We start from the raw sequence: 27,908 nt of genomic DNA, 5'->3' as shown, positions 1-27,908 counted from the left end.
GACGATCTTTGGTAGCTAAATGGCTTAGTATTTACAACGTAATCTCAAGGGCTGGCTGTTTGCTGTGAGGTGTCAACCTTTCAGTGAGGCTCGGCTAACATAGCTGTTTGGTTAGCTCACAGGCTAGCTGTCTACACCTCAAAGCTAAAACTACACCATTATCTCTCCCGTCGTAAGCGGTGTTAAAGTTGGAGGTTTGCTGTGGAGGTTGCTGTGTTTACCCCCGGCGAGCATATTGCTACGCAGCGGGTTGAAGCATCGTAGCTAAAGTTGGCGGAGCTCACACACAAAACTAAATAATTTCCATTGCTGTTTTAGTGTTAAGCTAGGACAGCTACCATGCTACGCACTACGCCACGCTAGCCACTGGGGCTATTGCTGATGCATAGGAAAATGGGAGGTGGACATGTTTTCCCCTTCTCTTCACAGCCACTACGTAGCTAGTACCAAAATAATATCGGGGTTATAATGCTCGGAGGTGACGTCTGACGCACAGCCAGACATCCGAAATCGCTCTCTTCAATGTTGAAGTGCTAATAAGAGTGAACCGATGGGGTTTGGTGTCTGAATTCGCATCGGTTTTATCAGAGAAATGAGAGTTGCTAGTGACAGTGCGCATGCAGGGCTGGCTACAATAACAACGAGCCCCTTCTTGACGGACCGTGTGATGTGGGGGTGTGTTCGCCTTAGCGAACTACCATCTTCCTTCTTCATGATGAGCAGCATGCGTTCATTGCAGTGGGAGTAGACTGTGAGGGGATGTTTACCACCAACTCCAGTGTTTCCAGTCTTACATGGTTGATGCGCAGCAGTGTTTATATGCTTACTAGTTAGGCTTTTAGCTATGCTTTCTATTTTTTGTGTGAACTTTAAATATGATTAGATATTTGCACACATGTTGAATGATGATGTTTGGAAGGCTATAGAAGCTCTTACCACTGTGTAGCAGTCAGATTTTTTAGAATATTGGAAAATATTGCCTGATGTGTTGTAACATCTTAATTTCATGATATTTTGGGGGAAATGTGAGTTTTATGAGAAATAACATCTTAGCAAGCAAATTGTTTCTAAACAAACTAGGAGTCCCACTGATCCCTCACTCCTAAAGACTGACAATAATTGAGAGTGTAGCAGTACTTTGGATGTGCGAAGACAGACTAGACCAGATGTGGACAAAGCATGTCGATTGCATTGATTTTGAAGTATTTTTGTACTTTAAATGAATGTTTTATGGTGTTCTGGAGAAACACAAATTTTACATAAAACTATTTTTTTGTTCTGATGGCTTTTTTAGCTCCCACTCTGAAAGATTGACTCTGGGAGAGTATAACAGCATTTGGAATGTGTAGAGGCATACTCACCCATAAAATCCCAGTACTACTTGAATTATTCCAGACACAGGATAGTGATTGTGTACATTTCTGCTTTACATCAACATTAACTTTATGTATAACATCATCCCAATGAGCAAATGGTATTTCAATTAACAAGGACTTTCTTCTTCCCTTGCTTCAGTGAATGAGAGTATAGAAGTATTTGGGATGTGTGGAGACAGACCGGATCATTAAATCCCTATAGGAACTGAACCCTGTGGAAGATGCAGACACAGCATGGTGATTTCATTGAGAAGCAGTGTAGTGCCTGCCTGGCCAGACCTGGGCAGGATTGTTCAGGCTCACTGCAGCCTGCTGAGCTCACAGGGCGACCCTGAACAGAGTGCCAGCCGGACACTTGGCCACACCTCCCATCCACTCTAGACACACACAACCCCGTCTGAGAGGCAGAGCAACTTTTCTTCTGACAGCTGCCACTTTGGAATGGATTACTAAGCCTATTGGGGTGGCTCAAAAGGGTGCTTGTCGGCTGTCGCTGTCCAAATGAAGGCATTTGTTAGCTTTATGTGTGTGGGGAATTCATTTTCTTAATCTGGCCAAATTGCCGTTGCTTGTTTTGGCACTAAGTGCCGTCCACGTTGACTTTTTTTGTAAATGTGTTACCTCATCACCCCCACAACCTCAACCTTAACCTCACAGTCCACCTAATCAGGCTTTGCATCATTTTCCCTTTTTGTTCTTAGTCCATTATATCTTTCCTTCTGCTGCATCTATTCCACTCACATATTATTACCAATGTTTAATCATTCATACAAAAGTGCAGCTGAATAGATGTATCAACCCAAATGGCTCTTTGCCTCACTGGTTTGAGAGAAATGGTGTGTTTGAGCGGAAGGGGTTTTAGTCCAGCAGGTGTTTGGCCTATTTAAATGGAAGACACCCCCCCACCCGCTTACCCATCCCCTAGACAGCGTGTGGATTGGAGCAGGAAGCTTTGTGTCTGCTTTTATTCTAGCTCTCACAAAGTGCAGGCGGCTGAAAGAGCGCAGGCAGGGATATCAAAGGGTGCGGGGCGACCCCCCTCCTCCCAACGGGACAACGCTGGGAGGAGAATTAGTCACAGACCCTCCCATCCATGGCTTTATTCTGCTACAGCAGGCGGGCAAGGAGCTTTCACCTCTGCTTTAGGAGTTGCCTGACTGGGAGAAAGGCGGCAATTGTGTCGTCTTTCTTACTCTTTGTGTGTGTGTGTCCGTGTGTTTTCGTGTGTGGTGGCAGGGGTAGGGGTAGGGGGTGTCCCTCAGATTTTATGTCCCTTATTGCACTCAGGAGTAGGCGTGTCTTCTTTGTCTTTATTTTGATTAGAACTTCAATTCACGCTGCCTGCCTGGGAGGGTAGGAGGGGGTGTGTGTGTCTGTGGGTGCCTGCCAGCCAGTGTGAGTGTTAATGTGTGTGTGTGTAAGAGTGAGAGAGACACCATGCGCACGTGCCAATCAGTCTGTTTGTCTTTGTCCATTGACTGTCTTCGTCTCCTTACGTGTGAGATGTAGGAAGAAGAGGCATATTGCCCTGGAAAGTGTTTGTTTTGGTCTGTGTTGCTGGTGAGCAAATGTGAAACAGTTGCACTTAGTGTTTGGACACTTGAAAAAACAAATGTCCACCTTTTGCTTGGGGTTTTCAGGGGTCACAAAGCAGTACCACCACAGTGTAATTCACTCTGGTGGGGGAAACAAGATGTTATAAGCAGTCGCTCAGATTGGATCTTTCAGATTGCTCATATTGGCTGCTTTCAATTATTAATTCTATTAGTTGGTGAGAGAGATGTGTCATCAGAGGGGCACAGGAATATGAACTCATCTCCAATTTTCATTCCAGGAAGGGATGAGGCATAGTGTCTGCACAGTAAATCCAAGAGGTAAGCTTCCTGGAATGTGTCAGGGAAATAGTAGGGAGGAATGACTTAAGAGCATCAAAGTGACTGACAGGGTCCTAAATTGAAAACTTAAACATCTATTTGACATCCTTTCCTTTGGCCACAGCCACATTCTCCTTATTACTTGCTCTGATGTTTTGTGGATAACTTCTGACTTAACACCCATGTTAATTTTGTTAAGTTTGTAAGTTAAGTTTGTATTCCTTGTGAGTCAAACAATCGAATGCATTTCTCCAGTTTCCTGATCTCTACGGCTCTAACACTTGAATTTGTAATCAAGGCGTACTCGTGAAGTTGATGATCCACTTTTGTGTTAGTGTCTTTTGTATCTGGCTTAAGAAAACCAAAAATGTGATAATTTTAGGCAAAAGCTAAAGACTGTGCTTTGTTATACACTTTCTTCCCTCGTCAGCAGCAGCAAATTTAAACTGCATTTCTTACCAACCATGTTATTTAAAGGGTCATTGCATGTTTTAATGTGAAGGCACTAGTAGGCTTTCACTGTGAAACTACCTCAGGAGGAGTTGACAGTACCAACAAAGTTTACATAAGAATAGACAGACATTTTTGGAATATATGAAGCTTGTTAGAAATGTTGTAGTTATGACAGATTTTGTTACAGTCTTACACAGCACAAAAAATGAAAAGTGGATCAACAAACAATGATGACTGACATTACAGCCCAGGAACAGTTTTGCAGCTGGCACTGGGTAAGTGTGGTAACCATAGTTATAATGCAGCTGAAAAGTTGGACCAATTGAAAAACTATAATATAATAGATTAGGACCTGAGAACCTACAGTTAATCACACTGAAAGTATGGTTAAGGCAAGGCAACTAAAATCAAATCACCTCCCAATGTACACACGCTCACTTTTTGCAGTTCTACATTACGTGAATATAAATAGCTGTTGCAAATAGCATCTTGAATAATCTTAATCTGTAAGGGCATGGTTGACTGATCATGAAAAGAATTTTGTTTTTCTTTCTCAACGTGTTCTGTTTTCTGCTTTCGTTATTTTGTCTGGTTTTACTCCTCCAATTTCACCATGTTATGGGTTTGTTGTGATATATTGCAGTTTTTATGAGCACCTGCAGGCTAGAGCTTTGTGTGCTAACTCTAAGTGATGAGGACTAGCATAGACGGTTCAAATTAATCTGTGTTTGATGTAGTCTGGGATTCCATAGTCAAGGAAGAACTTTTCTAGATTAAAGCCTGGTTTATACCCTGCCCAGGAACCTGGTCTCCAATCTGCCAACCATCATCTGGAATCAGTGTGATTTCTCCTAAATGCTGTCTTGAAAGACAGCGAAAGTCCCATTAGTTCTCTCAGTCTGAGAAGTATACCTCAAACCAAATTCACATTCGTCTCATAACTGTTAGGGACAGTCCCCTGCAGCTCCTGAAAATAATGACGTTGCTTCCGCCATGATTCAGATCAGTTTCCGATTATATCAAGTCATTTATGTATTATGTGATCATTTACATGCAATGTGACAGACCAGCAGGCCGTTAAGCTGCTCATAGCGTGTTATGTGTTTGAAAACAAGACATGTCAACTTGAAGGAGGCGAGAGTGCACAATTGTGGTATGTAACTAGCTAACGTTAACTTAGCGTACGTCTGAGACGTCTCCAAGAATAAGGGGTCTTTATTATTCACTTCACTTGCTTCCAGATGTCTATAAGACGATCTTTGGTAGCTAAATGGCTTAGTATTTACAACGTAATCTCAAGGGCTGGCTGTTTGCTGTGAGGTGTCAACCTTTCAGTGAGGCTCGGCTAACATAGCTGTTTGGTTAGCTCACAGGCTAGCTGTCTACACCTCAAAGCTAAAACTACACCATTATCTCTCCCGTCGTAAGCGGTGTTAAAGTTGGAGGTTTGCTGTGGAGGTTGCTGTGTTTACCCCCGGCGAGCATATTGCTACGCAGCGGGTTGAAGCATCGTAGCTAAAGTTGGCGGAGCTCACACACAAAACTAAATAATTTCCATTGCTGTTGGCCACAGCCACATTCTCCTTATTACTTGCTCTGATGTTTTGTGGATAACTTCTGACTTAACACCCATGTTAATTTTGTTAAGTTTGTAAGTTAAGTTTGTATTCCTTGTGAGTCAAACAATCGAATGCATTTCTCCAGTTTCCTGATCTCTACGGCTCTAACACTTGAATTTGTAATCAAGGCGTACTCGTGAAGTTGATGATCCACTTTTGTGTTAGTGTCTTTTGTATCTGGCTTAAGAAAACCAAAAATGTGATAATTTTAGGCAAAAGCTAAAGACTGTGCTTTGTTATACACTTTCTTCCCTCGTCAGCAGCAGCAAATTTAAACTGCATTTCTTACCAACCATGTTATTTAAAGGGTCATTGCATGTTTTAATGTGAAGGCACTAGTAGGCTTTCACTGTGAAACTACCTCAGGAGGAGTTGACAGTACCAACAAAGTTTACATAAGAATAGACAGACATTTTTGGAATATATGAAGCTTGTTAGAAATGTTGTAGTTATGACAGATTTTGTTACAGTCTTACACAGCACAAAAAATGAAAAGTGGATCAACAAACAATGATGACTGACATTACAGCCCAGGAACAGTTTTGCAGCTGGCACTGGGTAAGTGTGGTAACCATAGTTATAATGCAGCTGAAAAGTTGGACCAATTGAAAAACTATAATATAATAGATTAGGACCTGAGAACCTACAGTTAATCACACTGAAAGTATGGTTAAGGCAAGGCAACTAAAATCAAATCACCTCCCAATGTACACACGCTCACTTTTTGCAGTTCTACATTACGTGAATATAAATAGCTGTTGCAAATAGCATCTTGAATAATCTTAATCTGTAAGGGCATGGTTGACTGATCATGAAAAGAATTTTGTTTTTCTTTCTCAACGTGTTCTGTTTTCTGCTTTCGTTATTTTGTCTGGTTTTACTCCTCCAATTTCACCATGTTATGGGTTTGTTGTGATATATTGCAGTTTTTATGAGCACCTGCAGGCTAGAGCTTTGTGTGCTAACTCTAAGTGATGAGGACTAGCATAGACGGTTCAAATTAATCTGTGTTTGATGTAGTCTGGGATTCCATAGTCAAGGAAGAACTTTTCTAGATTAAAGCCTGGTTTATACCCTGCCCAGGAACCTGGTCTCCAATCTGCCAACCATCATCTGGAATCAGTGTGATTTCTCCTAAATGCTGTCTTGAAAGACAGCGAAAGTCCCATTAGTTCTCTCAGTCTGAGAAGTATACCTCAAACCAAATTCACATTCGTCTCATAACTGTTAGGGACAGTCCCCTGCAGCTCCTGAAAATAATGACGTTGCTTCCGCCATGATTCAGATCAGTTTCCGATTATATCAAGTCATTTATGTATTATGTGATCATTTACATGCAATGTGACAGACCAGCAGGCCGTTAAGCTGCTCAAGATTTCATGGTGAGAATGACAGCAGAAGCCAGCAAAGATGAAGAAAAACTTGAACACTTGTGTTGAAAAACAGTCTTGTGCACTCTTCAGCTGAAGAGATAAAATAGAAAAGAGAAGAAGGAAACTCAGTAACCTTTTAATCCCTTGCATGTTGCAAGGCAAAGCAGTACATGCACCTTACCTTGCGAATCTACTACAGTGTTTGTTTACTTCTTCAAGTTACCTCCCTGTGCCTGCCCTACTGTTGAGCTCAGGGTGAGCCTTGTGTTTTACACGCTGCTGCTCAGTGCTCGGCAGCAAGTGGGCGGGAAGCGAGTGAGTGAGCAATGAGTGAGTGACTGAATATGTGCTTGGGAGCATGGCAGAGAGCAGGAATAAGGGGGTGGAAGGGGGTGCCTTGTCGTGTGTGGGAGGCCTGTTTAGATTGGGATTTGGCAAGCTTCTGCACAAGCATGTTGAAACCCCAAACCCCTTTCATCCTCTGCTCCCAGGAGACGGCTCCGCTCCCTCTGTTGTTGATGGTGCATGTGGTCAAGATGCTGCTTCCTTGTCTCTTTTTTTCTCTCCTCCTCTCCCTCCTCATACAGCCCTCCTCCTTTCTACACTGTGGTTTGCTTGCTTGCATTGCCTGTGCTCCCCTCCCCCGCAACCTCACTCCTGTGTTCTGCTTGTTTACATCTAGCTGTGCAGTTCACGCGCAGGAGGTGTGGTTTTTTTTTCTGTTTTTCTCTAAACGTGTCTGTGTGCGAGTTTTTTGTGTGGCTGACAGAATCAGGAGGTACATGCATGATTGTGCATGTGTATCATGAACCTCTGCAGTCCGCTCTATGCACTTGCCTCTACAAAAGCGTGTTGTGATGTCATTGACTGCTACTTGCACTATCACAGCGAGTCAGAGCCGTGCGTTGGTACTCCGCCCCCCTCTGCTCTGCAACAACACCAACCAAGAGCAGCAGCTTGCTCAGATAGGAGAGGAGAGGAGAGGATGCTGGTATTACTGTGAGGTGATGGACCGAAAATGGAGAGAGAGGCGTAAGAAGAAAAAGATGCTCAAATCCACTATGAGAAGTGGAGGATGCTCAGATTAGTATTGTCTGCCAGGATAAGCAGCAATATTGAGTGTATGTTATTGTTGTTTGTTTATATGTTGAACAGATGAAAGAGTGTGTTTAGGACACATTCCTGGTTTTTACATTTTCTTAATTAGATTCCACTGTCTGTGTGTGTGTGCGTGCGTGTGCGTGTGCGTGTGTGTGTGTGTGTGTGTGTGTGTGTGTGTGTGTGTGTGTGTGTGTGTGTGTGTGTGTTGGACACATTTAGGTTTCACTTATTCATGTCATGTTGTGTGCACCTCTTGGCTGGTGCAAATCAGTTTGCATGTGGTCCTGTGCACACACTTGGACTACACTTGGATAGCAGCTGCTCTACAAACTGGGCCAATGAGACCTCAACTGCATCCCCGCACGCTGCTATAAATAAACATGATGAAATGACATACTCACCTCCACTCTTAAACACACGTACTGATTGCAAGGAGTAGTGGCACACACAGAATCCTGAAGATGTTAATCATCCCCTGGTGATTTCACCGTTGCACATCTCAAGGCTCAACTGAGGCATGAGAGGAAAGATTAATGTACAGTCTGTTCTTACAGTGTATTGCGTTTACACGTGATTTCTTGAACCACCAGCATGAAAATTATGTCACAGAAGATTAAAACATGTTTAAGAAAATAATTCAGTAAGGGAAATATCAAGTGTGACTATATATTTATAATATATTTGCTTACATTTGTACCTGGAATATAGTATGTGTTGTGCAAGAACATGGCACTTCATTCATTATAGCAAGTTTGATCTGCCAGTTTAGGTTCTCAAATGCTTTTTGACACATCATAAGATCCAGTGCCTGGCAAATAGGTGTAGTCTTCTCTTTCTCTTATGTCTTGGAGCGAGAGGTGAAAAAAGTTTTTGAAAAGTCAAGGTCAGACTGTCAGTTCAGTCCTTTAAATTATTGCTCCAGCATTTTCGGTTGAAATTTGAGTTTCACTTTTGTTGAAACTGGAGTGTAACACCTTACCAGCTGTTTGATGAATTAATTGGATGAAATGTCTTTGATGTCTTTTAATGTAAAGCTGAGTCTGATCAACTCCATTTGAGATGCTGGGAAATAGTCACTGTGCAGAGGATCGACCCTTTACCGTTAGGTAACAATGTGGCCTTTCCTCTGGTACCCTCATCAAGCCACACTTCACTCTCTTTTTTGCCCCTCGTGTGTAAAACATGGAAGCTGTGTCCTGTGCATTATAGCCTCACAGGGCTGCTCACATGACTATAGACTTCAGGCCTGTTTTTCTTTAGTGTGTTTTTGTCCTGACTGTCCATCTGTATATGTATGACCAACCACCTTAGAATTTTACAGTTCCTTCAGGGAGCAGGAACGCAGTGTGATTTGTTAGTCACCCAGTAAGATTTGGATGTTTGCAGTTCAGACTGTCTGTTGTGGTTTGAGCCTTCTCCAACTGCAGGCATGTCATCCCAAAAGCAAGAGAAACATGAGAGCATCAGAGTGAGCCAGCAGGCGAAAGTGAGATTGAACACTTCATTATAGCCTTGAAGCCTTGGTCTTCATCTGAGTCTAACTTCAAGAATGACTCAAGTATTGCTGATCTAGGCCAACTGACAATTATGTAGCATGATGGATGCTGTAAATTTGACCTGTTAACCAACCATTGCTTCTTTGCTGTATTTTAGCATTGCAAAAACTGTACAGTCACAAAAGTTTATTAGTTTTTCCATTTTCTTTTTTTATGTAGGAAGAAGCATTTGGAGGATTTGGAACAGTTGTTGAGCAGAAAAGAGTACAGAGCCCTACAACAACCTCTTCAGGTAAAGTAACTCTTCACTGGCCTATCAGGGACCATACAGTTGTAAAGAGATGTGTATTCCCGTACAGGTCGTCTAAATCTGATGCTTCCATGCTAACTAAATGTGCTGTGCTTTGTTCTCTGGTTTTGTCAGTAGGCCCACTCATTCAGGAAAAGAAGCCCAGAGGCCGACCCCCACGGGCCCTGAGTTCCCAGAAAGCTGCTGCAAGTCTACCTTCCTTGTCCCCCCTTCCCTCCCCCACACAGGCAAAACCTGAGGGCCCAGAAAGGCCAGCTGAGAAGGTGAAAAGGCTGCCTGGGAGGCCACCTGGCACCGGGGAAAAGAGAAGAGGTCGACCCCCATCAAGTAGCAAGAAAGCTTGGAGTACAGGCAGCCATGCAGCGGGGGAGGACAGTAGGCAAGTTGGGTCTGAGTTGGGCATGGACACAGAGGAGGACAAGGACAGAAAGGGCGCCAAGAGGACGCCACTGGGCTCTGCTCAGCCTCATGACAGTGAGACAAAGCTTTCCAAAGGTGGGCGGGTTGAATCCAAAGTTACCAACCTGAAGAGGCTGAGAGCAACTAAACTCGCCCCTCTCAAGTCACGGCTCAAGACTTTGCCTGGTGTACCCCGACGCAGACGTGGGCGACCACCCTCAGCTGAGCGGCTCAAAGCTGAGGCGGCAGCTGCTGCTGCTGCTGCACAGCTGTCTGCCTCCATTGAATGTTTAGATGGGAAACACAAGACCTTTAGGATCAGAGGGGGGGACAGAGGCACAGAACCACACACTCCCCAGCAACCCGTTCTGAGGAATGTGGATGGAGCTGAGAACCAGGACTCTTCCAATCCACCTGCCTCCCCTCCTCCCTCCAAGCCAGGCAGGACAGTGGGACTCAGAAAAAGTCCTCGCCATAGAAAACCTGTAAGAATTGTCCCCCATTCTAAACGCACTGATGCAACCATTGCTAAACAGCTGCTGCAGCGTGCTAAGAAAGGAGCACAGAAGCGAATGGAGAAAGAAGCTGTAGCCATTGGGGGTAGTGGGGCAGGAGCCATTGAAGCTGGCATCAGGAAGACCCAACTCAAGAACATTAGGCAGTTCATCATGCCTGTGGTCAGCACTGTTTCCCTTCGCATCATCAAAACCCCCAAGCGCTTCATTGAGGATGAGGGCAGCTTTGGAACCCCGCCACCCCATATGAAGATGCAACGGTTAGAAACAACCCCCTCATCCGTCTCAACATCTGCCCAACTCACCTCCACCACCTCCTCTTCCCCCTCTCCTGTGCTGATCTCCTCCACACCTGCTGTTGCTAGCACTGGTACCACTGCTCCAATTGACTCCCTTCCCCCTCCTCCACCTCCTGCCCCTGCCCCCCCTGTTCCTGCAACAGCTGCCAACCTGCTCAACAGCAACACTAACAATGCCACCAATGGGCGATTTAGCAGTAGTGCCGCGTCTTGTGGCTCAAGTGCTGTGTCACAGCATTCCTCCCAGCTCTCCTCTGCGGAGTCTTCCAGGTCCAGCAGCCCAAGCTTGGATGACTCTTCATGTGATTCCCAGGGTTCTGAGGCCACACAGGCTTTGTCAGAGCCAGAGGATCACTCTCCGTCCTCGCAAGGAGAGAGGGAGGGCAACCTGTTACACAGCTCACGGCCTCCCTCCCCTCCCTCTGAGCCTGAGCCAGAGCATGTGTTGGCAGAGAGGAGTCGACGAGGCCGGAGAGGACAGGGGGTTGGCCGGGGAGGTCAAAGCCAGAGGGTAAGAGAGACTCTCACCACTGGGCCTAAAAAGCCTATCATCAGCCCACCAACAGGAGTGCTGTTGTCCTCCTCAACGCTTGTAAATTCCCAGCAAGCTTCATCGACAGCTTCCTCCTCTTCTTCACCTCCACCTCCTGCTCTCCTCACCCCTCCACAGCCTCCCCAGTCAGCTTCCTCCAATACAGCTGCTATCAGTGAACACCACCCACAGTCACCCTGGATGTCTCATCCCATCCCTCCATTCCTGTCTGGACCATCAGTGCTGTCCAGCTTGTCAGACAAACGAAGCCGCTCAATTCTGAGAGAGCCCACCTTCCGCTGGACCTCCCTGTCCCACCCTGAACAGCAGTACTTTTCCTCTGCCAAATATGCCAAGGAGGGCCTCATCCGTAAGCCCATATTTGACAACTTCCGTCCTCCCCCTCTCACAGCTGAAGATGTGGGGCTGTTGCCCCAGAGTGTTAGTGGAGCAGGGGGAGCTGCTCCAGTGGCATTCCCTGCACCAGGCAGCGGAGCAGGGACAGGGACTCGTCTATTTGCCCCTCTTCACCCACATACCCACCACCCGCATCCTTCTTCATCCCGTTTTGATGCACCACTCCAGAAGCGCAGTCCGTTACTCCGTGCTCCACGCTTTACACCCAGTGAGGCCCACTCTCGGATATTTGAGTCTGTTACCCTGCAGTCATCCTCTGGGAGCACCCCTGGCTCTCTCTCCCCACACCAGACATCCTCCAGCTCCAGCAGGGCGTCGCGTCGCAGGAGACGACTGGTCGCTGGAACGCTACGTGGCCATCCACGGTCTCCTTCCCATTCAATGACCAGACGCAGCAGCCAAATCGGAGGCCAGATTTCTGTGGGGAAAGGCTCCTCTGAGATGTCTGTGCTGACAGGCTCTGTCTCCAGTAGTAACCCTAGCTCTTTGCCAGGGGTCTCTGCAAGTCCACTAGCCACTAGTGCCTTAACTCCTGCTCATTTCAGCTCCTTCTCCACCGTATCGCTGGGTCTGTCCTCACAAGGGACACCTGAAAACAGGAGGGGGGCTGCTGGAAACCCTCCTCCGTTGTCAACTACAACATCCACTTCTTCCCCACTTTTCCCTATCTTTCCTTCCAGTGCCCAGGACACAGGGCGAGGAGCTGGGAAAGGAGGTAAAGAAAAAAGTTCATCAGCTCCCCAGGAACCTGCTCCAAAGGAAAAGGATAGGGATTCTGAGAAAAACCGAGAGAAAGAGAAGGAGAATAAGAAGGAAGGGAGAAAGGATGGGAGGGACTCAGAAGATGCAGTTTTATCTCTTGCTCCAAAAAAGGCTCCAGGGAGAAAAAAATCAACTTCGGTTGACATGGTTTCTGACACTGCTTCCTCAGAGGTGCGTGGGGTCCATGCCACTGTTCCCGTGTCCATTGCTAAAGGACGTCTACCTAAGAAAGGCCGGCCCTCTGAGAAAGGAGCGGAGGTGGAGGATGGGGAAAAGGAGAAGGAGAAACAAAGTACTCCTAGCCAGCAGGCTACAAGTCTTCAAGGGCAGCCAGGCAGACAACAGCTCCCTGTCTCCTCTCTTGGACCAGTGCTGGTACAAGCAGAGAAACAACCTGTGACTGACAAGCGGGTAGTTGGACTACTGAAGAAGGCCAAAGCCCAGCTCTTTGAGATAAAGAAGAGTAAGCTGAAGCCTGCAGACCAGACCAAGGTCCAGGTCAGTCTTCCTGTTCATGTTGCCTTCATAGTTATTGTCTCTTCAACAAAAAAGCTCTTCTCTGTTTCTCTCATTTTCATTATATAGCCACAAGCAAGTGACTTTGACCTGATGCTATGAATATTTCCTATAAATAGATATCTGTGTTTGTACTCACACTGAAACTTGATAATAGGAAAGTCCCACAGAGGGTATTACTTAAGGGGAATTCTGTTCGCTTCATACATTATGCAGAAGGCTGCACTGGCTTTGCTTTTGAAAGTACTGTCCTCTGAACAGAATATACTCATCTGAACTTCTACTGTTAATGTAAAGATTGGATGGTTATAGGCAGTCATTTCAACTGTTCCAGTTTAACTCAACCCAATGTTCCTCCTCCTCCACCTCATCATTATCACCATCATCATCATCATCATCATCATCATCATCATTATTGCACATAGAAAAGAGTTTTGTTTGGTTCAGTGAAGCATTCATAACAAATGAAAAGAAACCTCCAAAGAACATATGCAACATCTTAAAATGCCAGTTTTTTTGCATTGTACATTTATTGTGGTATATGACTGTCTGCGTAATTTTGTTATTATGAAGCTCTTCAAATATCTCTTTCACTCTTTGTGGTGATGTGTGCTTGTGAGCAGGGTCAAGAAAGTGACTCTTCAGAGACCTCGGTCCGTGGTCCACGCATCAAGCATGTATGTCGTCGTGCAGCTGTGGCTCTTGGCCGTAATCGGGCAGTATTCCCTGATGATATGCCCACACTTAGTGCCTTGCCCTGGGAGGAGAGAGAGAAGATCCTATCGTCCATGGGGAATGATGGTGAGGCACATTCAACTTAACTCTTGCTTGTGGGTTATTACCTCTTGGCTGGGCTGTTGAAGTTTATTTATTTACTCTGAGTGGGGGACTTTGTTAGCACTGCTCGACATAGATATTATGATAGTGTGATGTGTTTACAAATTCAATGTAAAACACTGACTGACTTACACAACAGAGTTGAGCGTTTTTCAAATATAACACAACATCTGTGCAAGTCCTGAAAAAGTTCTGCAGCATGCAGTGATGACAGACTAATCACAAGAGCAGAGAAATCCACAGTACACAGTGAGGTGGTGATGGAACAAGAGGAGTTTGTCTGCCCTGTTCCTGTTATTTTGACTGGTTTCATGTCATGTTGTGACGTGATGTCAGTGACATATCTAGAGTTAGCAGTAAAATCTCACTTATAATTCCCATGTTTGCCTGGTCATTTAATCTGAGTACATCTGTGTTTAAGACAAGCTCCTGGACATTTTATGTGTGATCTACGATCTAGGATTTGTGGATTAGTCCATTTTTTATATTTTTTTAATTATTGGCTGATTCAGCTTAGTTTCTTTCTATCCTTAAGTGTGCTTAACAGTATGCATTTTTTTACTGTGCTACCAGGGCCGAAAGGTTTTCCATGTCTTAACCCCTGCAGAGTCAAATCAATGCTGCACAACGCAGCATTTCGGTAATGATGACATCTCTAATGTATCTAATCTTACAGACAAGTCATCAGTAGCAGGCTCTGAGGAGGCAGAGCCTCAATCCCCTCCCATAAAGCCGCGGGAGACACGGCAAAAGGCTGTTCAAGAAGTTCCTCCCAAGAAGGGGCGTCGGTCGCGACGCTGTGGCCAGTGTTCAGGATGCCAGGTTCCAGAGGATTGTGGTGTCTGTACTAACTGTCTCGACAAGCCTAAGTTTGGAGGACGCAACATTAAAAAGCAATGCTGCAAGTAAGTCTCAGCTTAAGAGCAAGATTGTTGTCTTGAGAAAGTCTTGAATAGCATTTTATTCAAATTAATTTTTAATAGAATATTTAAGAAATTCAATACTGAACTGTGTGTGTGTCACTTTCCACAGGATGAGGAAATGTCAAAACTTGCAGTGGATGCCCTCAAAGATGTTTCTTCAGAAGCAAGGCAAAGGCAAGAAGGACAAGAAAAAGAACAAGCTCACAGAGAAGAAGGATGGTCTCAATCCAGTTAAAGGACCAAACTCAGAGTCTGGCCCTAAACCAACTCCTGCTCCACCAAAGGAGGAGCCTCCCCGCAAGAAGAGTGAAACTCCTCCTCTAAAGCCAGGAGATGAGAAGTCAAGACAGCAGCCATCATCCAAGCAATCATCCCCGGCCCTCACATCTTCCCCTGCCCCTGTTGAACCCCCTCAGGCCTCCAGCACAGTCACAGCCCAGTCTCAGACTCCAGCTCTGACACCAGACCCCAAACTGCTCTCAGTCTCGAGCAGTGTCACCAGTAAGAAGGGACAAAAACCACAGCAGCCTGTACCAACATCCTCCTCCTCGTCCTCGTCCTCTTCCACTTCATCGTCTTCTTCATCCTCATCCTCTTCCTCCGCGTCATCTTCAGCGCAGAATTCCCCTTCTCAGTCTACACAGTCTCATCAAGCATCCCAACAGCAGCAGCGGCCTGTGACAAGTCAGGCACCTCTAAAAAAGGATGCTTCACCCAAGATTCCTCTGAGCGAGCCCAAGAAGAAGCCCCAGCAACACTCATTGCAACAGCAACAGCAGAGCTCAGCTTCAAATATTTCAGATACAGGTTAAAAAACTGTTTGTGCTTGTTTCTCCAATATTAAATTTATGATAAAAATATATAGTTTATACTCAACTCTCATGTCTTATTTGAATGTTATGTCTTTTCTTTTTTCCATAGTTGAGTCAAAACAGTTGAAGAAACCATCTTCTCGCACTGTTGCTCCATCTCCCAAACAGAGACCAAAAGACAAGGTAAGAAAACTCACTTGGACCTCTGTATTTTATTTTTTTTAAATTTCTACATTATTTGCATCAAAACTGTGGATACTCACTGTATAGATAACATACAATTCAACCTCCTCTGTCTCTCTCCTTTTTTATGATGATCATGTGAAGCCACTGACCACTAAACCCCCCAGCAGCAGTAATTTAAACTGGCTGAGCACTCCCTCGACTAGGGGCCAGACAAAGTCCAGAGCGCCCTGCGACGGAGTGCATCGTATCAGAGTGGATTTCAAGAGGGACCATGATGTGGAGAAGGTGTGGGAGGCTGGTGGCCTCAGCCTGCTCACCTCTGTGCCTGTCACACCCAGGGTGCTCTGCTTCTTGTGTGCAAGCAGTGGGAATGTTGAGGTAAAAAAAAAAAAGAATGGTCATTGACTTGAAAATGTCTGCTATTAAATTGCTTGTCCATTTGTCAGAGTAATGTGTAAATGTATATTCTAATGGTCTCTATCTTTCTCCCTCATGTCTTTCTCTGTATGCTGTTTCTCTCTCTAGTTTGTCTTCTGTCAGGTATGCTGCGAACCTTTCCATCTCTTTTGCCTGGGGGAGTCAGAGCGCCCTCTCCAGGAGCAGTTTGAGAACTGGTGTTGTCGGCGATGCCGATTCTGCCAGGTCTGTGGGCGTCAGCACCAGAAAACTAAAGTAAGCTATTCAGCTCTGTTCTGTTCATTTTAAAGCTGCACACAAAAGAAGCTTAGTTTAGAGTGACAGAGTGTAAAAGGCTGAAGAATCTTCCCTAGAAAGAGGCTTGCTAGCCTTGCCAACAGACAGCACTTAATCAGCTTCTTGGATTCCTGCCATGGTTTTATTATTTAACTCATGGTGTGAGCCTTGTATGATTGTCAGGTTAGAATTATGTATAAACATAGTTGGTCTATACAACATAATGAACTGTCTGTTGGACTGTTCTTTTTTCCCTGTGGTAACATGTATTTAACTTGTATGAACTTATTGGTTACTGGGCATTTAATGATCCGCGGCAGAAGACTTGAATGTTAAGGAAATGGATTCTGCAGCTAGTTCTTTGAAACAACTCTCTGCCCAAAGAGCACTAAGCAATTAATTCATTTGATTGGCTTTTATCTCTGACCAAGGAGCTGCCTGAACAGCAGCATGTCTCTGGCACTCTCTGACACCACAACAGTGTGGCTTAAAAGCCTGAAATCTCATCTTCTGGTGAGGCTACTGGCATGTCAGACGCTGCAGATATATCATATCACAGATATTTTGTGCTGCATGATCATAAAAGTTCTACTTAATGCACATAAGCATTAAGCAGTGTTTCACTGCCAGACAAGTACTGACTGAAAGTCTCATGAAAAAGTTAACTTTTCTAAAAATTTTATTTTTAGTAGTAACAAATAGCAGAATGGCTCATAGTTTGGACAAAGAGAAAGATGCTGCAGCACACTAACTGTGTCTTGTGAATCCTTTACCTGAGCTACAGGAACAACTTAACTGTTTAATTGCCACTTAAGTGGCTGTCTACAAACCCTGCCAAACACAGCTCTATACAGCTCATTCTGTAGTTGCACTGTAATGCCTTTGATAATGATGTTCATCCATCCATGAAGCCCACAATGAATGTGCCTCTCAGTAAACCGTTCTGCACTGCAGTTAAATTTCTTCATAAAATCTTAAATTCGCTGATCATCTTTTTAAAAAATGTAACGTTGCACAGACTTGTTCATTTAATCGTTTCCAAGCAACACCTGTTAGCTAAGGTGAATAATACCATCTATCCATCAATCCATAATACCTGTCAAAACTAGGTGAAATGCTTGTTACTGATTTATTGTGAACAGAACTGTTTGTTTGTTGGGCATGAAAAAAATGGATGCTGCCTCATTTGACTTTTAAATAATCTCATCTCACTTTTGGTTTCTGTTGCTGTAGCAGCAGCTGCTAGAGTGCGACAAGTGCCGTAACAGCTATCACCCGGAGTGCCTGGGTCCCAACCATCCTACCAGACCAACCAAGAAGAAGAGAGTCTGGGTATAGACACACACCACTCTTCCTGTAGACATCCTCTATCCTCTCACCTTTATGTAGCTATTGCAGTTGCAACCCTGCCTGACCAAACTTTAGCATTATGCTCACACATTGTTCCCTTAACCTCGCCTTTCGTTCACACATTTTTCCAGCTTCTCACGATAGTGCTACTTACACTCACGGGACCCTTTCACAGGCAGTGCCTGCGAAAACATTTTACTCCTCTGACAGTGTCGCTTTCACAACATCTCTACTCTTTAACCAATTGTTGCAAGTTTTGTCCATGTAGTCACACCTTGCTCATGTGCTCTGTGCTTTCAGGTTTGCACCAAGTGTGTGCGCTGTAAGAGTTGTGGAGCCACTAAACCTGGGAAGTCCTGGGATGCCCAGTGGTCACATGACTTCTCCATGTGTCATGACTGTGCCAAACTCTTTGCTAAAGGTGAGTGACAAGCAGGTGGTAAAATACTGTTTTCTTTTGAGGAGCTTATGTGCATAAAAACACCACTGGTATCCTTTTTGACATTAAAGGAGAAAGATTTCTGAAGAATTTGACCTGTATTTTGAGGCGACAGCCATTAAAAGGACATTTGAATTCAAGCCATATTGTAATTGAGTGGTTTAATCTGACTGTACCTCGTTGTACCTGGTACCATCTTCTCCCTCAGGAAACTTCTGCCCACTGTGTGATAAGTGCTACGATGATGATGATTACGACAGCAAGATGATGGAGTGTGGTCGTTGCAACCATTGGGTTCATGCCAAGTGTGAGAATCTGACAGGTTAGTAGGCTTTAAAAAGCCAGGAAGAGGATCATATTCACTGTATGTTCCTCACAAGTAGAGCTCAATATTTAATATTTTGCAGCACTTGTTGCACTTAATTTGTCTTGTCAGCTGTCAGTGTTGGTGCAGCTGACTGACAGGCTGCCCTGGGAGTGCTGTCATGTTGATGAGATGCTGAAAGACGATAAACTTAATAATGGGCGCAATAATGACCTGTCATCTTCCGCTGTCCCCCAGATGAAATGTACGAGCTGCTGTCAAAGCTGCCAGAGAGTGTTGTCTACACTTGTACCAAATGCGCTGAACGCCATCCAGCCGAGTGGAGGACGGTGCTGGAGAGGGAGCTACAGGGCTGCATTCGCCATGTCCTTACGGCACTGCTCAACTCGCGCACATCCACCCACCTGTTGCGGTACAGACAGGTTAGATACACAAACTGTTGCTTTCTCTTCTGCTATTTCCAGTAGAAGTTTCTGTTTTGCTTCGCCAGCTGAAGCAGGAGCTGCAGCTTAATGAACATAACCTTGAAATCTTTACTCCATGTGTAACTCTTTTGGATTTCTGGCAGGCGGTGAAGCCTCCGGAGCTGAACCCAGAGACAGAGGAGAGTCTTCCATCCCGTCGTTCTCCGGAGGGCCCAGATCCTCCAGTCCTGACAGAAGTCACCCCCACACCCCCCAGTGACTCCCCTCCAGACCTGGAGTCTGTTGAAAAAAAGATGGATCAAGGCCGCTACAATTCAGTGGTGTGTATATTTAGTATACAATTATTAGAAGATAGGATCTGAGCAAGCTCACCATTAACCAATATTTTCATATGAGAACATATGACAGCATATGAAAACAAATGAGAACTCCTGTTTGCCTAATGCAGGGTTGGGAAAGTAAGGTTTGAACGCCATTTTTTTTGTTTTGGATTAGAATTTTGAATGTGTCCTGGTCTCTTGAATACTTTGGCATAAAGACATATCCACAGTAATGACTTTTCCACTAATGTTTATCAGCACTTCACTGTTTTAACAATTACTCTGCATGTGTGTGTCTGTTCACCATTCCTCTCCCAGCTGGAGTTTAGTGACGACATCGTGCGAATCATTCAGACGGCTATCAACAATGACGGTGGCCAGCCTGAGAGCAGGAAAGCCAACAGCATGGTCAAGTCTTTCTTTATTCGGGTAGGAGCCTCATATCTACCAGTAGATCATATGGATTATATCAGTCGCCTCAGCACTAATGAAAACACAACATTGGCGAGCAATTCCTAGGTTATTTTCACAGCACAGTTTTTGGTCACATGAGGCAGTTTATCTGTTTTTATAAAGTTATCTGGTGCCATATTCCTTTCTGACATACACAGAAACGTTTCATGTTTCTGAAAATTAAGAACATACATATTTTTATCATCCTCTGATTGGGCTACCCGTCCAGCAGGTATAAGTTAAGTATCTTTGTATCTTAAGTATCTTAGTCAGTGTGTGACAACATCAAGCTAGGCCCCTTATGTTGAGCTGCAGTATGGCAAACCACCATCTTGCCCCAATTGGAGGTCTGTGCAAGTGCTTTAACGGGCTGATATGCAAACTTCATCGCATGTTTTCTGTTTCAGCAAATGGACCGAATCTTCCCATGGTTCAAAGTGAAAGAGTCCAGGTTCTGGGAAAGGCAAAAAGTCTCTGCCAAGTGAGTGTCTATCACACCATAGTCAATGCAAGAGGTTGTACTGATTACACAGTGTGCAGTGTGCCGTATCCAACTGTTCTGAGTAACTCATTAGAGTTATGTAAGCCATCGTTTATATTTACCAGTTGGTCCTAGATTACTTTTACAGAGTTATGATGTCAATATTTGAAAATGTTTTTGAAAATTAAGTCCATTTATGTACTTACCGTAGCAGCTTGCTTAACAATTTTGTTGCAATTTTGAAAATTTTGAAAGTAAAGCCATAAAATCAGGGAACACTATTGGACAAGAAGATAAAATGAAAGCTCAAACTAATATGAACAGTCTGAAAGTCAGTATTTAAGCAATGTGTCCTTGCAGGTAGTGCTCTCTCAGTCTTAATAGTATTGTGAAGTGTGTGATGTGTTACTATTTTCTAAACTTGTAGGGCAAGTTATGTTTGTAATTACAGAGAAGAAAATTTGTGTTTAATACTCCTGTAATATGAGCCGATCCAAAAACCTTGGGAGAGGAACTGCAGGTTTCCAGAACTATAAGTCTGTAATTACTGAAATGAAGAGTCAGATGTGGTTTCTCTGGCAGAAGCTGTACCATCATCTGTGTATAGGAGGGAACCAGAAAGCAGTGAACTAATATTTAGAAAATGTGAGGGCCAACTGTACCAACAACCCTTGAAGAAATAAGAGCCAAGTGGCAAGATCAGTATTTCACATGATTGTCACATTATCTTATTGGGTGGTTAAGGAAGTTTGCAAAGTTGCATGATATACAGGTCTGTGAATCGCAACTAAAACACTTTCCCGACCCTAACATTAAGGACTAAAAGAGCCTTCTTTGCGTTTTTTGTTTGTTTTTTTCAACATACTGTACCTTAACTCCATTGACTATGATTAAAGGTCCCTGTCAAGATTTAAAGCTGTAGTAATATAATTAATTCCACAGTTTCTCTAAATTACAGCTGGACAGCTTAGTGGTGAGTGTAGGTGGGACATAGATGATCGGAGGCTCACACACTCAGAATAACACTAATTGATATGATTATTCGAATAAAATAAAAGGATAAAATCAGCATCTATATTTTTATGTTCTGTCCTTGTTGACTAGAGAATACAGTATATATATTATATATTGATGAGTGCACATGCCTTTACATCAGTGACCGATAATGAAGTGATCATGATGAATAATTGATGCTGTTTACAGAGATGACAGACTTATTGTTTGACATTATCAGAAGGAATACCTCAACGCTCAGAGCTACTTGTTTGTGGCAACGTGAACCTTTCACTTTGTAAATGAATGGTATGGTTTTACTGTTCTGCATATTGGATTCACCCCACACACTCATTCACCCCCTCATTCACTAACTCACTCGCTCACTTAAATTTAGCTATCAGCTTTCCCTGACCATTTATTCTGCCTTGCCTCCAGGCAATGTGGGAGGCAAACCGTAACAGTGTCACATTTCACTCGAAAGCTCTTTGATACATATTTGTGGTCTAATTGTGGTTTATTTGTCAGCTTGGTCTGTTGCGTTATGTATCAGTGCTTCAGTCCAGGAAACCAATGATCCATTCAGTGGATCCTGTGGCCATCATTGGATGGATGCCTGTTGAAATGTCTCTGCTGGCTTATTAAGTATGAGACTTCACATCACACCAGTTACCCAGTCTTGCTTCACTTGGCAAAACACAACTTGGCAAAACTCCTTGATGTGATTATTTATTACTGGTGTCACTGCTCACTTACTGCTGAGAGGAATTTTTACATCTGATCTTAATCTTAATTCTGAGATCCTCAAAGCAGTCTGTATGATAGTGTTGAGGAATTAAACTCAACTGAAATATATCTCATGCTTTTTCTTTAGAAAACAACACCTGTCATACGGTCTTTTTGATATATATATATTTTTTTCATTTTTTCTTCATGTATTAAAGAGTTTGTTCATGGGTGATATTTTATAATGCATTATCTTGCATAAAGGCAGTGTCCTTTTTGTCAGTTTTATTTTGATTTAGACATTTGTTAAATTATATTTTTCAACATAACTTCTAGTTTAGCACAGACATTTAAACATCTCAGTAGTTCAGTGGATTTTTATTTTTATGTTCAGTTTAATAGGACCACACACAAAAAAAATGCATCATCACAGTGCGGCTATAGTCGATTAGATCTAACTAACAGTAAAATCTACTGCTGTACATACTAACAATTAAACAAAGGTGCGAGGTAACAAGATTTAACTTAACCTTACCTTCCATGGCATTTGTATCTTAGATTGTTGTAATGTTTGTGCGAAAAGGTAACATTCCTTTACTTGGAATAAAACCTAAGATAAGATGGAAAAAACCTAAGATTACTTATCCACCTCTTTGAAGTCAGTAATCACAAAGCGGGACTGACTTTTAACTTCATTTGGGGAAAACCTCACCTTCTGCCACTGAAGCTGCCTTGGAGGTACATAACACCATCTGTTAATCTGAGATTTGACAGGTGATGAGTATTGTTTCAATGTAAACACAATCCCTACCATGCACACTTCCAACCAACCATAAATTATGTTGTTTTTCTTGTCCTTAGGCTTCACTGAAGTTGTATAACCACATAACGACTCGTGGTTATTTTGAAGCTATTTGGGATTGTTCTGTCATAAACAGCGGAGCTTTGGCAGTTAAATGATCACAACTTCACATTTTAACCAGTCATTGTTGGTACTAATAGAATGTCCCTTTCTCTGTATGCCGTTGCTCCCCAGCAGTGGGCTCCTCCCGAATGCTGTGCTGCCTCCATCCCTGGATCACAACTACGCCCAGTGGCAGGAGAGACAGGAGCTTTCCCGTGCTGAGCACCCCCACCTAATGAAAAAGATCATCCCAGCTCCCCGGCCAAAGACCCCTGGTGAACCAGACTCTCCAGCCTCTCCACCTCCACTCCCTCCTTCTCTACCCCCACCGCCCCCACTCCTACCTGGTAAGACAAACCATAAATATGGGTACACTTACATGCACATTGTTTCTCACAAATTATTTACTGTATTTCTTTTTAAATATAAATTCAAACTTGATATCTTCCCTTCAGATCGTGAAGACAGCCCAGAGCTCCCTCCTCCACCAGGCGTTAGCGATAACAGGCAGTGTGTTCTGTGTCTAAAGTATGGAGACGAGAACACTAATGTGAGTCAGAAGTCGGCTTGAACTTACCTCTACACACATAAGGCTGAACAAGTGTCACTTGCAACATTTCTGTATGTTTCAGGAGGGTGGCAGGTTGTTGTACATCGGTCAGAATGAGTGGACCCATGTGAACTGTGCCCTGTGGTCAGCAGAGGTGTTTGAGGATGATGAGGGCTCACTGAAAAATGTTCATATGGCTGTTCTCAGGGGAAAGCAACTGGTAAGACTGAACACTTTGTCCATCAGAGGTTCCCACTCAGTTTTCAGCGTAAATTCATTGAACCAGCACTAACAGCATATCATACTTTCTATTCAGCGCTGTGAGAAGTGTCAAAAGCCAGGGGCCACAGTTGGCTGCTGCCTCACCTCTTGCACCAGTAACTACCACTTCATGTGCGCCCGTCAGTGCCACTGCGTCTTCCTGGAGGACAAGAAAGTTTATTGTCCAAAGCACAGGGACCTCATCAAGGGAGAAGTAAGGAAATGCTATTACTTATTAAATAATCAAAAGCTTAGTAATAAATTTAGATGTCAGTCACCTTAAAAGTAGGTCCAAGTATTTGAATTTTAGCCAGTCAGTAAATCTTGTGTAGGTTTCTTGTGTAGAACCATGTCATTTTCTCTTCATCTATCCTTTGTTTGTAAATCTTTTCTCCAGGTGGTGTCTGGGTTTGAGGTGACCCGCAGAATCCTGGTGGACCTGGAGGGCATTAGTCTCAGGAGGAAGTGGCTTGCAGGGCTGGAGCCTGAAAATGTCCACATGATGATAGGTAGGTCGGCTGCCGGTAATTTCCTTGACTTACCCCCCGTGTTTCTTGAATGCTAACATAACCATCATCATTTCAGGCTCCATGACCATTGATTGTTTGGGGATACTCACTGAACTCTCAGACTGTAAACGCAAACTTTTCCCTGTGGGATACCAGTAAGTGTTTCCTTTTTTTATTTTCATTTTCATTTATTTGAAAGTGCCATCATTACTATTTCTCTGCAATTAAAGTACATCTAACTGATGAAGAAAATTGAAATTTCAAAGTCAAACTAAATAAATTCTCATTTCTCCAGGTGTTCAAGGGTGTACTGGAGTACTTTAGATGCTCGAAAGCGCTGTGTATATACCTGTAGGATCCTAGTTTGTCACCCTCCAGTTGTAGAGTCTGACCTGAAGAACATGATTGCTTCTGAGGAGAATTGTACAATAGCACACAGCCCGCCTCCCACAGCAGGTAACCTACAGACTGAAACTCAGATTTCAGTGTGTACCATAGTGGGACTATGATGTGTTAAACTAAATGGGTTTTGTGCAAATTTCTCTTTTTTTTTTTCATATTTAGACTTTCCTGATCCATTTGAATCCCCAAGGCGCTCTGACACCCTTTCCCCCACCAACACCCCCAAGCTCAGGGTTTACACCAGGAACCGGCATCCCAGCTACCCCCCTTGTCAGCGCTCACTAGGCCCCAGGCCCATGCCCTCTCCAGGTATAATTACGCATTTGTTGTTGTTTTTTTTTGTTGTTGTTTGATTTGTTTTGTTTTTGTTTAAATTTAGACCCATTAGTTTGAAAGAACTTGATCGCAGATCATTTTGATGTTCTATTGTAGAAATTCATTTCCAGGTAATTCCATGTAAGCACTGAACTGAATTGTTGACAGTGCCAGATTTCCACTAAATAGTCTCTGTATCGATTTACACTTTTTTTATTTTGTAGGAGGTACCTCTCAGCCCCAAAGCCATGAGATTGTGACAGTAGGAGACACCCTGGTGAACCCCGGCATGCGGAATATTGACTCACGTCGCCACAGCTCCCCTTCTCTCTCTCCTCCTCCCCACCAGCTGAACAGACCAAGAGGAATGACCTCCCCACCTCAGCCTTTGTCACGACCCCTTACTTCACCCCCTCCCCTCATCCCCTCGCCTGCCAGAGACCCAGAAAAGTCCAAACACCTCAGCAGAGACTCAGCAAAGAGTCCAATCCAGAGAGACGATGAAAGAGGTAGAATGTTCTCCACAGACAGAAACAGACAGCAATCATCCAGAGACCAAGGACTAAGAGATCCTGACAAGGGGAGAGCGTCAAGCCGAGACCAAGCTTCGAAGGATTCTGAGAAGAACAGATCGTCCAGAGAGCTTGGGCAGAAAGACTCTGAGAAGGGTGAACACCTACCCAAAGAGCCAGAAAAGAGGAGACCAGTGAGTAAAGACTCAGGTCTGAAAGAATCTGAGAGGGGAAGGCCTCTCAGTAGAGATCCCTTAAGAGATTCAGAAAAGGGGAGACAAATAAACAGAGACACTGAGAAAGGGAGACAGGCAAGCAGGGAGTCAAGCAATAGAGAGACGGATAAGAGCAAATCGTCCTCTAGAGATTCCAGCTATAAGGATATGGAAAAAGCTAAGTCACTTAGTAGAGATACAGGCTTTAGGGACTCTGAGAAGCATAGACAGTACAGCAGGGAAACAGGAAAAGACTCAGGCCAAGGTAAAGACAGACCATCAAGCAGAGACTCTGACAAGAGTAGACCTCCCTCTAGAGATTCCAGTTATAGAAGCACAGAGAGAAACAAAGAATCTGGCTCAGGGAAAGATGGTAACCCTGGCAGTCAGTCCAAACAAGCTGGAGGTGAGAGTAAGAACCCTAGACTGGCACCTGCAGGTTCAGGCCAGTCCTCCCCTCCTGTGGGCACAGCTGTTCTCACAGGTCAGCAGAGAGGTAGCAATAGCAAGCAGACAGACAAACAAGGGAAACACGGAGGCAAAGACCAGGATATTTCTGCAAACCTCAGTTTGTTGCCTCGTCACCGGTCCACCTCCACCTCCAACATCATCCAGTCAAAGGACAAGCCCAGCTCAGGGAAGGAGAGTAGTAGTGGCACTGGAAATATAATGCCAGCTTCACACCATAAAGATTCTGTTGTTGGGAAATCCAGCTCCCCACAGCCTTCATTTCAGAAGTCCAATGCACGGAAATCAAACGATTACTCATCAGGTTCAGTCGCAGCAACAGCTATGAAGCCTCTGTGGCCGTCAAGGACACCAGCAGAAGATGACGTTGTTAAGCGAGGTTCCATGCACCTGGCCTCCCCAGCTGCTGCCTCAGCTGCCAAAGACAAACACCCCAAAGTTAAGACGGCTGGCAGCAGAGAGGTGTCCAAAGACCGTGAAAAAGAGAAGACTCTCCAAAACAGCAACAGCAGCAACAAAATTCCTCTTCTCAACAATAATACTAAAGCCACTGGCAGCTCCAACACACATGCTACGAACCCCAGCTCCCACAACAGCAGCAACAGCAAAGCCCCAGTGCTTGGAAACAGCACCAAAGCCCATGGGAAAGCTCAAGGGGAGAAGCATGAGAACCAGGGAGGAGAAAGACCATCCTCAAAGAGCAGAGAAAATTACTCCTGTCCTGAGAAGAAGAACAGCTCCAGCCTGGACAATTTACAACAGCTGCAACAAGTTGGTTTAGCTCCAGAGAAAGGAGCGAAGACCTCTTCCCAGTCTCACTCCAAGCAAACAACTAACCAGCTGTCGTTGTCCTCTCGAGAGAAAAAGCGATCAGTTAAACCCCCCACTGTAACTCCAGTAAAGAGTGATATCAAGACTGACCCTAATGGGACTAGCACTGTTAGTGGTATTTCTTCTTCTTCCTGTCCCACGACCGCTACCTCCACTGTTTCTCCTGCCGGCCAGGGGACCCGTCGCTCTGCCCGCTCCGCTCTTTTCTCCTCACCCTCTGCTAGCAGCAGTGACAGCTCTGAATCTGACACCCAGACTCAGACAGAGGATGACGATCTGCACAAAGAGCACTCACGCAGTGAGCTCCGAGACCACCACAGCCTCCTCACTCAAGGCCCTGAGGATGAGGGTGATGGCCCAGAAGATGACCATGACAGGGGTATGGATGATAAACATCATGAGGATGACAGTGACGGATCAGGGTCAGCCAAGCGGCGTTACCCTCGACGCAGTGCCCGTGCACGCTCCAACATGTTTTTTGGCCTCACACCTTTCTATGGGGTCCGCTCGTACGGCGAAGAGGACCTTGCTTTCTACAGCAGCGGGGATGGAGCCGGGGCTGTGGTAAAGAGGAGGGCTGGTGGCCGAAAGAAGTCAGCCGAGGGGCAAGTGGATGGAGCAGATGATATGAGCACCTCCTCTTCATCAGGGGACAGTGGAGAGGATGAAGACGGTGGAATGAAACAGAGGAGTAAAGACCCTTATTACTACAACTTCACCCGAACAATAATTAACCCTGGTGAGGGCCTACCGTCTATAGAAGGGATAGATCAGTGTCTCGGAAGGGGCTCCCAGCTTCAGCGCTTTCTAAAAGATGAAGAGCAGCAACAACAGAGGGCTCAAGGAAAAGCTGAGGAGGACATGCTGAGTGCTTTGTAAGTTTATACATTTTTTAAAAATTATTAGCTAAAATGTATTTTTGATAATGTTCTGTGA

The 27,908-nt window shown here is 44.4% G+C and overlaps 1 protein-coding gene across 4 annotated transcripts in view; it reads left to right on the top strand.

Moving 5' to 3' along the window:
- Nucleotides 1-27,908, top strand: part of kmt2a (lysine (K)-specific methyltransferase 2A) — a 39,228-nt gene that overhangs the window by 1,141 nt on the left and 10,179 nt on the right. The window contains exons 2-25 of one of the 4 annotated variants that reach the window (XM_041047362.1): nt 9,512-9,584; nt 9,720-13,024; nt 13,666-13,843; nt 14,556-14,784; nt 14,912-15,609; nt 15,724-15,797; nt 15,942-16,178; nt 16,326-16,472; nt 17,730-17,825; nt 18,144-18,264; nt 18,491-18,604; nt 18,845-19,029; nt 19,176-19,352; nt 19,671-19,781; nt 20,213-20,286; nt 23,042-23,256; nt 23,365-23,459; nt 23,542-23,679; nt 23,776-23,934; nt 24,118-24,229; nt 24,306-24,384; nt 24,525-24,685; nt 24,794-24,940; nt 25,171-27,847. In XM_041047362.1, the coding sequence (XP_040903296.1) occupies nt 9,512-9,584; nt 9,720-13,024; nt 13,666-13,843; nt 14,556-14,784; nt 14,912-15,609; nt 15,724-15,797; nt 15,942-16,178; nt 16,326-16,472; nt 17,730-17,825; nt 18,144-18,264; nt 18,491-18,604; nt 18,845-19,029; nt 19,176-19,352; nt 19,671-19,781; nt 20,213-20,286; nt 23,042-23,256; nt 23,365-23,459; nt 23,542-23,679; nt 23,776-23,934; nt 24,118-24,229; nt 24,306-24,384; nt 24,525-24,685; nt 24,794-24,940; nt 25,171-27,847 (9,602 nt within the window). Of the gene's footprint in view, nt 1-9,511; nt 9,585-9,716; nt 13,025-13,665; nt 13,844-14,555; nt 14,785-14,911; nt 15,610-15,723; nt 15,798-15,941; nt 16,179-16,325; nt 16,473-17,726; nt 17,826-18,143; nt 18,265-18,490; nt 18,605-18,844; nt 19,030-19,175; nt 19,353-19,670; nt 19,782-20,212; nt 20,287-23,041; nt 23,257-23,364; nt 23,460-23,541; nt 23,680-23,775; nt 23,935-24,117; nt 24,230-24,305; nt 24,385-24,524; nt 24,686-24,793; nt 24,941-25,170; nt 27,848-27,908 lie in introns of all 4 variants that reach the window. The other 3 variants (XM_041047359.1, XM_041047358.1, XM_041047361.1) reach the window with 3 other exon arrangements.

This window comes from Toxotes jaculatrix, chromosome 9 (genome assembly GCF_017976425.1).
Source record: "Toxotes jaculatrix isolate fToxJac2 chromosome 9, fToxJac2.pri, whole genome shotgun sequence".
Taxonomy (NCBI): domain Eukaryota; kingdom Metazoa; phylum Chordata; class Actinopteri; family Toxotidae; genus Toxotes; species Toxotes jaculatrix.
This window is presented reverse-complemented; position numbering and strand designations above follow the sequence as displayed.